The sequence below is a fragment of the Babylonia areolata genome, chromosome 17, assembly GCF_041734735.1.
Source record: "Babylonia areolata isolate BAREFJ2019XMU chromosome 17, ASM4173473v1, whole genome shotgun sequence".
Taxonomy (NCBI): domain Eukaryota; kingdom Metazoa; phylum Mollusca; class Gastropoda; order Neogastropoda; family Buccinidae; genus Babylonia; species Babylonia areolata.
Genome location: NC_134892.1, coordinates 16,472,503 through 16,484,861, shown reverse-complemented (window position 1 = coordinate 16,484,861; position 12,359 = coordinate 16,472,503). Strand labels below are relative to the sequence as shown.

The window sequence follows — 12,359 nt, the reverse complement described above, 5'->3', positions numbered from 1 at the left end:
ATTTGACGAAAAACAACAGTGGCAGACAATGACCATGTCCATGTGCCTGTGTGTGCCAGACCCTGTACTGTGGACCAGGGTGCATGTGAAACACTGGATCCAGTGGGCAGTGAAAGAGTTTGGTCTGGTGGGAGTAAACATCAGCAACTTCAACATGGATGGTGCCAAGCTGTGTGCCCTTACCCACCCGGAGTTTGTCAGCTACATTCCCCACGACCCTGGCGACATATTCTGGACTCACCTGGAACTGCTCAGAAAGTGCCGCTTTGTTGGTGAGTATAATGGCCTTGCTGAGTTTTCTTCTCTCTTTGTTGGGTGAATTGAGGCCTGCTCTTTTACTACAGTTAGGGAAGATTGAAATGGTTGAAGAGAGAATTGGACCCCACTTTCCTTTGCTGAACCCTAGATGAACTGAATATAGATTCAGTGTCCCAATGGCTGTAAAAGACTGTGGGACCTTAAACATTAACCTTAACTTTTACATGGGTAGGTGACATTTTTTAAGCAGGGGCTGATCAGAGTTCAGACCAGGTTGGATAGGATTTTGATGTCTGTCAAAATGAACACTGAATTATAGTTACCACCCTTATATTAGGCATCATTTATAATTTTTTCCCCCCAGTGGATTTCTGAAATCGTTGGGCATTATTACTTGTTTCTGTTGAAAGTGGTGAATTTGTTTTGTTAGATATTCTCTCTCTCTCTCTCTCTCTCTCTCTCTCTCTTAACTCACTCCAGATGAAAGACCCAAATCGGGGGCACTGCTGTTTACAACCATTTCAGACGAAGGGCCCTGATTGGGGCCATAGTTAGTTTTGAATTTTTCGAGTGGCACCTAATTTCCATGATGACGTCATGAGCTAAGAATATCTTAACGGACCTTTCCACTCTCCACTGCAACCAATAAATGCAGTGTGTGTTGCAGTGCTTGTGAGAGTTATTTTCGAGGTGACTGGTTCATGTGAACATTGTGTGTCAACTATGGCGTCTGATCATTTTCATCTCAGTCACAAGGCCGACAACAAAATTAGACGAAGGGGCCCTATTGTGGCTATGTAACATTCTGAATTTAATCGGTTTCAAACTTTGTCCTTTCCTTGATTTGTTTTCAAGTCATCACTGTGTGCAAATTTTTAACAAAAAATAGATACTTAAATCATCTCACTGTATGATAGCATAAGAAAGGAGGAAGTTTTATTTTGTTCCCAACTCACTCATTGTGTTACAGATCAGTTTGGAAGTTTTCAGTTCATACATTCTAACATTTGTTTTTTTGGTGGTTTTATTTCTTACCCATACAAATGGGTCATCTGTGGGGAAAGTCAGGGGAGCTAAGTGGCAGTACTGAGTTAGGGCAGAGCTTGTTCCTGAGAGGGAATGAGATGATAACTGTATGCATTTAGCAAAGGCAAATCTCTAGCGTTGGGCTTGATTTAAGAATTAATTAAATTGAATATTTATATATTTATCTTTTTTTTAATTTTAATAGTTTGTGTGTGTTGTTGTGACAATCCCTTAAGTGATTGTGGTGGGTGTGTTGACAGCGGTGATGCAGCAGCCTGCCCCACAACCAGTCACCACTGTCACCGTGTCCACCACAGATGGGGAAGGTAAGTTTGGCCATGTATTTTGTCATTACATCATGTGGATATGGTTTACACAGGTTTTGTTTTAACTTCTTTTTTTTTTCCAAGAAACAAAGTATTTTGTGGTTTTGTAATTCTAAATTTATTTCCTTCTTTTGTTGATATATGTTGTTATAGGGGTGCAAGTTGTCGGACATTTTTTTTTCTTTTTGACTTGGCAATATGTATTAATTAAACTTAACAACTTCGGATTGCATAGGACTGCATCATGTTTCATGGAAAAATTTTGTTGTGCTAATTTAATTTCTACCATTTATGTAGTGTGATCAGCTGTGTATAAAGTCCATTTGTTTGAATCCAATCAAAAGTTCAGGTATCTCCAGTAGATCAAAGTCAAAGTTTGCGTGTTTTGGTTTACTAATGGATGGTAATTTTGTGCACATTGGTTTTGGAAGGGCAAAGGGGGATGTATTTTGTTTGGTTTTTGTTATTGAAGTTTAGTTTTATTGAAGAGACTATTGAAGATTTATCATTCATTTGAAGCATGTGCAAGTTGAAGACCACAGGATGAGTGTTTCATGATAGTAATAGAGTATGTCCATTGTCAGCTGTGTTTCCAGGCCGGGTGAGAACTGTGGGTAAACACCGACCTCGCTCCCCCAGAATCACTGGTGATGAGCGGTTATCACCTGGCAACAGGACAGGTAATCAGTGTGTGGTGTTCTTGTGTGCGTTGTGTAAGTATGTGAGTGTGCATGCTTGTGAAAAAATATGAATGTATTCATATGTTGTATCAGTGTGTAATTATGGCAGTGGTCACAGTTGCATGTTTGTAGACTGGGATGGGGGTAAACTATCAGGCATATATGTGATGTCTTCTGTAACTCAAGGTTGAGTACTTAACCCTCAAAGTGCTGGATATAATAAAACCTACATACAGAAATCATGCTTAAAACAAAGGGATAGTTTGCCTCCGCTACCTATGCTCTGATTTGGGGCATTTGTATGCTTATCAGTAAGAATAAATAGGTAAACCTATACATTTTTGGAAAGTAGAGTGAATGAAGAATCAGATAAAAGTAAGAAAAAGGCTGTACGTTGTATGTAGTTGGAGATATTCCATAGGATATAATTAACAAATTTTGCACACTTGTTTTCCAAAATCGTCAACCACAATGTTTATAGGTATTTTCACATCTTTTACAGAGTCAAAATCTCAAAATTGGAATTAAACTGTACAAAAAATGTTCTGGCTGCAGAATCATGATATGAATATAACTGAAACAATGAAATTATAAGCATTGTATTATTTGTTTGAGACACACCCACCGACGCCACGCACGCGCACATCTACAATACTTTATGCAATCACAGGCAAAAACTGAAATAAATGTTTTCTTTTAGCTCATGTTGCTTTCAAAAGCAGCAAGAATGCTTTAAATCAAAATAATTTCCAGTTTTCTATCTTGATTTGGTCAAGAAATCGCAATAGATCCATGCCTAACCCACTTTACCACCCCTCCCCACCCCTAGTTTTTGTAGCTGGAGACACAAAACTGAATGAACAACAAGCAAGCCAGCATGCCCAAGTGTCAAAAAAACAAAGCCGTTTTCACCAGAATCCCTGTCAGCAAACGAATCATCACTGGTGACAAGGTCACTCATTTCCTGAGCTTTGTCAACTTCCATGTCACTCATTGTTTACAAAATACGAAGATCTGGACTTGTAAACTCGGTCAAAGCTTGTGCAAACACAAGCAGGGAGGCAGTAACACCAGAACGAGGCAGTTTTACGAAGGCTGCCGAGCATAGCCGTACGATGTTGGACCTTATGTAAACAGAGCCACGATTGTGGCCCATTGCACTTTACTGGGAAAGCCACGATCGTGGCTCATCGCGCTCTCCGGGTTAATGCTACTTATGTGGCATTATTTGCTATTATATTCTTTATATATATATGATTTTGGATACAGGATGTAGGTGTTGGACATGTGTGAAACAGCATAGTTATCAGAGAGATATTATGATGTGGTTGGATGTCTGGTCTCCTTTCATCTGTGATTTGGAATATGTTGATTTATTGATGTGTTCTTGACATAAAGTAGGTTCTGGACAGTGTGCAGTGTTTTTCTTGTATTGCCAGCCCAGTTATGGTTTCCATGGTTGACTGAGCTTTAAGCAATGACAAAGTAAGATAAAGCCATCTATGTGCACATGACATTCTTAGGGCTAAAAATCATGCTTGACAGTTCTTTGTGACACGTGAGGGATATTCCTCAATGCTTTGTCATGTGCATAATCACAATATTGAATGTGTGGGTGTGCATGTCCTCACTGGTACACTTTCGATATAGGAATGAGTTTTGTAAACCCACTGACCCTCAGGTCACTAGCACTTAACTACCAATAAAATCCCATGTCAAGGGAAAGAACTGTTGCAGTTTTTGATTGTAAGTAGTTTAGAAAAATGATTATAAGATGTAGAAATTTAATTATCTTCTTTTATTGCACTGAGCTGCTTTTCATGTGATCTGCAAATGATAAATATAGTAAAAGATTATTTTTTCAGTCTGATTTTGCTGTGTACCCCGCCCCCCCAAAAAAAAACCCCAACAAAATGTCAAATTTGATGGTCAACTATTAAAAAAAAAAGAAAAAAAGAAAAAAAAAGAACAAGGAGAAAAACCCAACCCAGTATGATGTTAAAATAAGTTAGTGTGGCCTGCCATATAAGGGTTCGAATTAGCGGGTGCAAATGCTAGGAAAAGTTGGCTTGGACACGGAAATTTTCTGTCAAGAGTGCCCAGTTGGCACTCAAAAATTGATAGAGGCAAAAGAAAATTAATCAGAGACAACCAAGAAAGCAAGCTCAAACGCAGTCAATCGAAATGTAAAGTGTCGTCTGCTGCAGTTTGCTTCGCGGAGCAGCATCTTTGTGCAAATCAAAGAGCCAGCGCGTCGACAATGAAGCCTGGCAGAGACTTTCCTTAGCACACCGTTGAAACGAAGAAAGATTTTTATTTCATTTTGATATGCTGGCACCCAAAACCCCAATTAGGCACTTAAATGTTATGTTAAATTCGAACCCTGCATATCTTTAACATCTTCTCCGTTAAGAAAAGAGAAAAGTAGTCCATGGGACTAGCCCACACAGAGATTATGCACAACGCCAACATTTTCATTGAAATCAATGACTGACATACTGCGTAGGTCTTCCTGCCAGTTTCGATTTGGGAGGTCAAGCAACCAATTTATGCTTGAACCATCTTCTGTCTCACTGACACTGTCACAGTCAACTAACTCGGCTGCAGTGACATTGAAGTCAATGTATAGGTCATTTTCCACCTCAGTAGGATCAGTTTTTACAAACTCCACTTGCAGAAATCCTTTAAATGGTTCACCATAACGATAACGATTTTTTATTCAGATAAAGGCCAAAGCCCCTTACTGAAGGGGGTGACATTAAAGAAAGATAAATAAGATTTTACATGACACACTGTGCATCTTCAACACAAACCAACCAAAAAATATCTAACACAGATGTTCAACAACATTCACGTCGCAACTATTCTCAATCTCTTCAATGCCTCATATATATAAATGGCCAAGTTACACAGAGTAGACTCATGTCTTGACGACATGAGCAAATTAAATCTAAAGTTAGATGGATCTTTATGATATTTTGGTTGGATTAGTTTTTGTCTGAGGTCACTCAAGGCAGGGCAACATAACACAAAATGTAGCTCGTCTTCCTTACCCAGATTACATAAACGACAAGTAAACACCGATTCCCTTAAATTTCCGTATCTAAAACAATGAGTAGCAATATCAGAAACACCAAATCTAAATTTTGTCAATGCACATTTTATAAATCTGTTCAATACCAACTCGATGTATGGTTCTATGCCATGCGATGTCTTGAAGAGTTTAAACTGTGCAAATCTATCACTGTTTTGTATATGATCATGCCAGTCTTGCCACCTGCAATCAATAATTCGTTGCCTAAAGCACTTTAAAAATCACCATCATTATCAGAGTCATCGTTCAGAATACGTCAGAGCTCCTCATCAGTCATCAAACTCATCTTGCAACTGTGAAAAATCAAAACTTCAGTAAAACTCAACCAAATCAGATCCTATAAAGTGCAAAACACAAGGCTAGAAGTGGCAAAAGCGAGGCACTTAATGTCTTGAGAATCTGATTTACCTAAACAGCGAATGCTGTGCCTATAGTAACCAAGCGTTTTGCTTGCGCTAGTAGGCACTCGGCAGTAAAAAAGACAACAAAAAAAAAGAAAGAAAGAAAGAAACAGTGATACTGTGTGTGGTGACAGTGACACTGTGTGATGATAGTGACACTGTATGGTGGTGACAGTGACACTGTGGTGATAATGACACTGTGTATGGTGGTGATAGTGACACTGTGTGGTGACAGTGACACTGTGTGGTGACAGTGACACTGTATGGTGACAGTGACACTATGGTGGTAATAGTGACACTGTGTGTTGACAGTGACACTGTGTGGTGACAAAGGCACTGTATGTGTTGTCAGGCAACAATGGCCAGATCCAGCTCTGGCAGTTCCTGTTGGAGCTGTTGACGGACAAGGACTGTCGAGAGGTAATTGGCTGGCTGGGGGATGAGGGTGAGTTCAAGCTGAACAACCCTGAGATGGTAGCCCAGCTGTGGGGCCAACGCAAGAACAAACCCACCATGAACTACGAGAAGCTGTCCCGTGCCCTCCGCTACTACTATGACGGAGACATGATCGCCAAGGTGAGGGGACCTGTCTTGACTGATGTTGGCAGCTTGGTTTCTGTAAAAGTCTTACTGTGTGTTCAGCTTGTGAACACAATTTCTCACACGTACACTCAACGCTCATTCACACAGTTCCTAACTCTCAACACACTGTATTTCATACACTCACCTTCACACATTCTCTAATTCTTAGGTTCCTCAGGCATGCAGAATATGAAGTAGGAAATTGTCAGGTGGTTTTTTTTTTTTTTTGTTTGGTTTTTTTCCTGGAAAAATCCTCAAAATGAAGTTTATTCAGTACTGGATAGACATAAGCATTAGATGAAGTGATCACTGTTTGGTAGACTTTTAGAATTTTTTTAAAACTTAAAAAAAAAAAAAGTTTTGAGATATGAATTTTTCAGGATGTGATTTCTTTCAGGTGCATGGCAAGCGTTTTGTTTACAAGTTTGTCTGTGACTTGAAGTCCCTGCTGGGTTACTCCGCTGGAGAACTGAATCGACAGGTCACAGAGTGCATGGAAAAAAAACTGCAGAATGTCAAGGACAACTTGAGGCCGATGGGAGTGATATCCAAACAACGAATTGAACAGAGGACACAGATTGTTCAAACCATGGACTGAGGTCCATGTTTTTGATGCATCGTGATTTTTTTGTTTTTGTTTTTTTTTGTTTTGTTTTTTACCCATCTTTGTCAGTTTTTGTTTTTTGGCTTTTTTTTTTTTTTTTTATTGTGGTGGGGGGTCAGGGGTGGTACATAGCATGCTCTGCCAAGCTTTAGAATGCAGTCCTCACATATAGATTCTACATGAAGCTGCAAAAATAAAGTTGTGATTTAAAGCAATAAAATTGATAATGATGATAATAATAGAGAATAAAGATTTATACTGAGAGCGAACTGGCATGAAAGAAGGATTATCAGCCTCTGTTGTTTGTGGCATGTTATTGTCAACTATGAGAGTTTTCATGTTTTATTAGCGTAAGTTAGTTTATCTCCACTTGTGTTCTTGAGAATATTATCATGGAAACTTACTGGTCTCTCTTGGCTGTTTCTTGATAAAAGTGACAGGAAAATGGCTGAATTGGCAATGACAGAAAAGAAACAAGCCACAGTGCTGTCCCAAAGCGTACAGCAGTGAACCTTCGTCTCTTGGCACAAACCACATTCTTTGAATTGTATGTCATCTAGACTTACAAAGGGAATTGGTCTCCAACTCTCAGTCCATCATCTAATGATCTTGCCTGCAGGTCAGCTAAATGGTAAAACATTGATAGATTCAATCCTAACATTTATCTGCACATTAATACTATCCAGATGCAGGGAGTGTGTGGGGGCTGATTTATGCTTATTCACACAAGTTGAACAGTCCCTGCCATTGCACCTATTTTGCCACTTACATTAAAAAAAGAAAGAAAAAATTACAGTACCTCACCAGTGATTAAAAGTATTGTATTTGGTATCAGTGGAAATTGCAAACCCTTCACAAACAATTTAATTATGTTTGAATTGATATTTCAAGAGCTTAATTGAGAGACAGTAGTGCCTCCTATTCCTCTGACCAACATTTTTTTCTGGCACAATAAATACCATTTGCTTGAAACAGGAGAACCGACTGGCTGGTTTCTTTGGTCCAAGGCTGCTGTGGCCACCTAGAACCACCCCACAGCATCCAAAGCAAGGTCTACCATTCACTAATTCGTCCCAGAAGGTTATTATAGAGCTTTGTTCCCCCCAGACTATACACTGGAAAGAGTATGAATTTGTAGCAGGCATGAAAGTGGGAAAGGGAAAACTTGATTGCCATTATTAGTAGGAAAGGCGTCTAAAGGTCAAAATAGTGTAATGAAGATCAACTCTCACCCTCCAGCTTGGTCATGGCTCCCCTGCATTCAGTTGATTTGGCCTTCCCCACTATCCTGTGAATGCCAGTCATAATGAGAAATATTAAACAAAATACTCTATATACTTAGGCATGGGGATTGTTGGTGCTACACCTGTTTTACTGCTCTCAAATAATGGAAATATTACTTTCAAGTCCAGTAAGGCTTTGGCAGATCTGCATTTTATTTTATTTATTTAGTTATCAAAGTAATTGAACATTGAAGTGTTTGTATATTCTTTTATTTTCAACAATAGGTTTTCCACCATTTTATGTTGAATACTGATAAACCATACCCTGAATTAGGCTGAAAATTTATTTGAAATTTTTTTTCCCTTAGTTTTTTTTTTAATGTCATGGCTTTTTTAATTGGACTCTGTGTGTGTGTGTGTAAGTGCAAGTGAATCAGTTGTGTTTTCCCCCATCTGTTTTCATCCCACCAACCAATACTGTCTTTGGATAGGATGGATATTGTAACACAACTATTTTAATTCCTGTACCCATTACTCTTCCCTTCAGTTTTTAAGTAACTGCAGTCTGTCATTCCTCTGGTTCATTTCATCCCCCCACCACCCCCTTCCCACACTCCTGTCCCCTGGTCTCCTTTCCCCTCCATCAATATTGCTGCCTTTCTTAATCCTGTACCTTTCTTATCCCCCCACACCCCACACCCATGCTTCTCCCACCTTCTGTTAACTTGCAGCAAGGTTTATACGTTTTCATTTTTTTCCCCATAAGCTATCATCATTTGACCAGTCATTTTTAACTTCATATACAACTCCCATTCGGCTTTGCAGCAAATCTTTCCAACGGGTTTATACACAGATTGTGAAGTATGTCCTTTATTTCTTTGCATGGAAATTTGGGTAAAAGGACTTTTTTTGTGTGTGTGATTATGCAAGACTGTGAGATTGGGAGAGAATGTTGATTATGGAATGTTACACTTACATTGTGGTGACTTAGTGTGTGTCTTAGTGTGTGTGTGTGTGTGTGTGTGTGTGTGTGTGTGTGAGAGAGAGAGAGAGAATGAGAAAATGAAGGAAATGGATATGTTCAACCTCAATTTTGTATTGTTCTGAGCTTGCTGTTTTGTCTGTCCTGACATGCACATTTAGAATGAAAAACACTATTACTGCATGAAACATGGAATCAAACCATAGCTAAAGACCAGCATCCAGAAAAGCAGCATAAGTCACCCCTTACCAACCCATAGATTAGGTCAGTACGTCATAATGTTCCACAAAATGACATGTCAAGGGACAAGAAAGCACATTCTGAGCCATTAAGATACAAGGGAAAGTGTTCTTGACTTGACCATGTTGCCTTTGTTTCAGGATTCTTTTATAGCACCTTTTATTTTGTTGATGTGAAGAATGGGGAAAAGTCTTAAGTAGAACGCAAGTGCTACTAACTGAACTCCAGAAAAGGAACAGAAAGTAAAAGTACATTGACTAGTGAACTGTGTCTCTCTGTGTGTGCATGTGGTTGTGAGAGAATTAGTTGATGAACCACTGAAACTGAAATTAGTATTTATTTTCGCATTTTGCAGATTCCTGAGTGCTGGAATGTCTCTTTGTTGCATCTTTCTTTTTCTTTGTGCATGTACAGATCTTGGTGTGTACAGATATGTAATTGTGACTTGCCAGCACATTTCTGGTAGATGTCAAAGCAATTACTATTACAGAGCAGCTTGAAACTCATTGCCATTTCTTTCAGAAACTCACAGGAGTGGGTGTTTAGAAACAAATATTTTCTGTACACCATCTAATTATGTGAGACGTCTCATATTAAGGATTGTCTCTTCTACTCTTTCTCCTCTCTCTCTCTCTCTCTTGCACTTTTTGTATTTATTATTACACATTAACATGTGGCAGTTTAAATCTGTCTGGTATTGATACATTCTGGTATCTGTACATGTAAAGTGTATAACATTTTCTAAGTGCCCTCAAGTGTGTGAGATAATCTGAGTGCCTGTATGAAAGATTTCTGTGAACAGAATTGTGTGCATGTGATATGTAAGACTAAGAATGACATTGTCTGCAAGAGTGTGGAGGGAAAGGGGTGAGGGGCAAGAACATGGACAGATGTTCATTGAAACACTGGTTTGGAATACAAGGAGTTCTGTTGGATGAAAGTCAGCTTCAGAAGGAAAGGTCTGGGCAGGGAGAAAGGATTTGCAAGGATTAGACAATTAAACATTAAAAAAAAAAAAAAAAAGTGCACGACACAAAGCCATTGAAGTCAAAGTAGGCACAAACAAATTAAAACTTTTTAGAACTTAAAAGAAGTTTGGTTTGTACAGGTTCAGATATTAATTTGCATTCCTTAACATTCTATCTGATGCAAACTAGCTACAAATGATAGTATTCAAAATACACGAGCACATCAGCTAATGTGACATCTGTGAGAAGACCTGAAGAAAGTACTACTGCCACCCCAGCACATTATTTTATGGAATCAAGGATCACATGACTTTATTTATAAGACTGTCCTAATTCATTTTTACCCAGTATGTTAATTTTCCTGTTTGAATCATTTTAATGACTGCAAGCACAACTCATCCAGTTACCACTGCCTTTGTTCATGCTGAGATGGAAAGATGGGGCCAAGTCAGAAAATCACCTCTTGCACACACAGCATGGATTTTTTCAAGTTGCCTCCCTTCTACTGGGAAAGGCCAACAGAGCTCTCTTGTTTTTTTCTTCTTGATTTCAAACACACTGACAACACTGCATGCATGTTTAAACAAATCTGGAAAATGTATCACAATCCAAACAGTTCAATTTGTGGCACAAACTAGCATTTGAAATCATTACAGGAAACTGCGTAATGGATCAGTTGGGAAAGTTGTTTGAAAGTCATAAATTTTGGTCATGCATATTCTGTGCAGATAGCATTTTTGTGCGTTTATATATATATATATATATATATATATATGGAATGTTGACTTGTTGGAATTTGGAAAAGAAAAGACTGTTGAGAACGGGCTGGATACACGTGGATATAGGTACATCTGAACACACCCCATTCTCTCTGAAACAAGATCCCAAACTGGCTTGAACAGAACTCTGAAGTATTGATGAATGTTTGTCCTCTGAGGCTTTGTCCGGTGAAGTGTACCAGCTGTATAATGCGTTTTTGGTTTGCATGTGGTTATGTTGCACTTGAACAAGTGAGTGATGTGGTGGAGACTCAGTGGATGTTTGTACATGACATGATGAATTTACTATTTTTTTTAAGGGATGGTGTATGGATTTGCTTTGGATGAGTTGCTGAGGGGACTTTGAGTGGAATGTTGTCATGTATGATGCCTTCAAAATGAATAAATGATGTGAGTGCTTTCAATGGTGTGAACAATGTTTTTGTTGTCAGTGGAGCGAGTGTGCCCTGTGCAGTTGGGTAGCACTCCTAGATCGATCAGTTCTTATTTTATTCAACAAATGTTTGGATACAAAATATTTCAGTAGCATTTATGTACCCCTGTGGCATTGGTGTGGGTTTAGGGCCCAGTTTTGGTTCACACTGGCTTTTTACAGCAAACAGATAAAACATATGCTTAGAATGTCCTTATTCACGCATACAAACACTACTCAAATGTATGAAAACAAAATATTGTGACAAAAGACAACATGGGAAAGGGAGCAACCTGTGGGGTGGGTGGGGGAACTGCTCTTTTAAATGACTTCTTGGTGCTCAACAGTGAAATAAAACCAGAAATGATTTGTACACATCTTTTTCTCCCCATACAAAATAAAAGGAAAGGGTACAATTCACATGTTTGCTGTCCCTTTCAGTGAACATGTTCAGTGTGAACACAAATTTCAGGCCAATGATTGTCTTTAATAAAACTGACTCCTTTGTGCAATTTTGTTCACCGTTCTGCAGAAAATACAACTTAATGCACAAAAAGTTGAACATAGACAACACAAGCACAGATTTTGCTTCCACAATAAAGTTTGTTTTGTTTTTTTCTCGAGAGAGCTCAACAGAAATGTGGGGGGGAAGAACTGTCCCGAAAAATATTGGTACAGATAGAATATTTCCCTTGAAAGGATGCAAGAGTGCCTCCACGGCAGGGCGCAGGCACACTGACACGCCCACACATACACAACCAATGAAAGGCTGTAGTGACAGCTG

General features: G+C 38.9%; 1 protein-coding gene across 4 annotated transcripts in view; it reads left to right on the top strand.

Annotated features, from left to right (window-relative positions):
• LOC143291686 (GA-binding protein alpha chain-like) overlaps positions 1-11,567 on the top strand; it is a 32,461-nt gene extending 20,894 nt beyond the window's left edge. For 3 of the 4 annotated variants that reach the window (XM_076601699.1, XM_076601700.1, XM_076601701.1), the window contains exons 7-11: positions 60-272; positions 1,545-1,610; positions 2,195-2,290; positions 6,138-6,361; positions 6,765-11,567. In XM_076601699.1, the coding sequence (XP_076457814.1) occupies positions 60-272; positions 1,545-1,610; positions 2,195-2,290; positions 6,138-6,361; positions 6,765-6,965 (800 nt within the window). In that variant the 3' untranslated portion in view covers positions 6,966-11,567. The remainder of the gene's footprint in view (positions 1-59; positions 273-1,544; positions 1,611-2,194; positions 2,291-6,137; positions 6,362-6,764) is intronic. The other variant, XM_076601702.1, reaches the window with a different exon arrangement.
• The last annotated feature ends 792 nt before the right edge of the window (positions 11,568-12,359 follow it).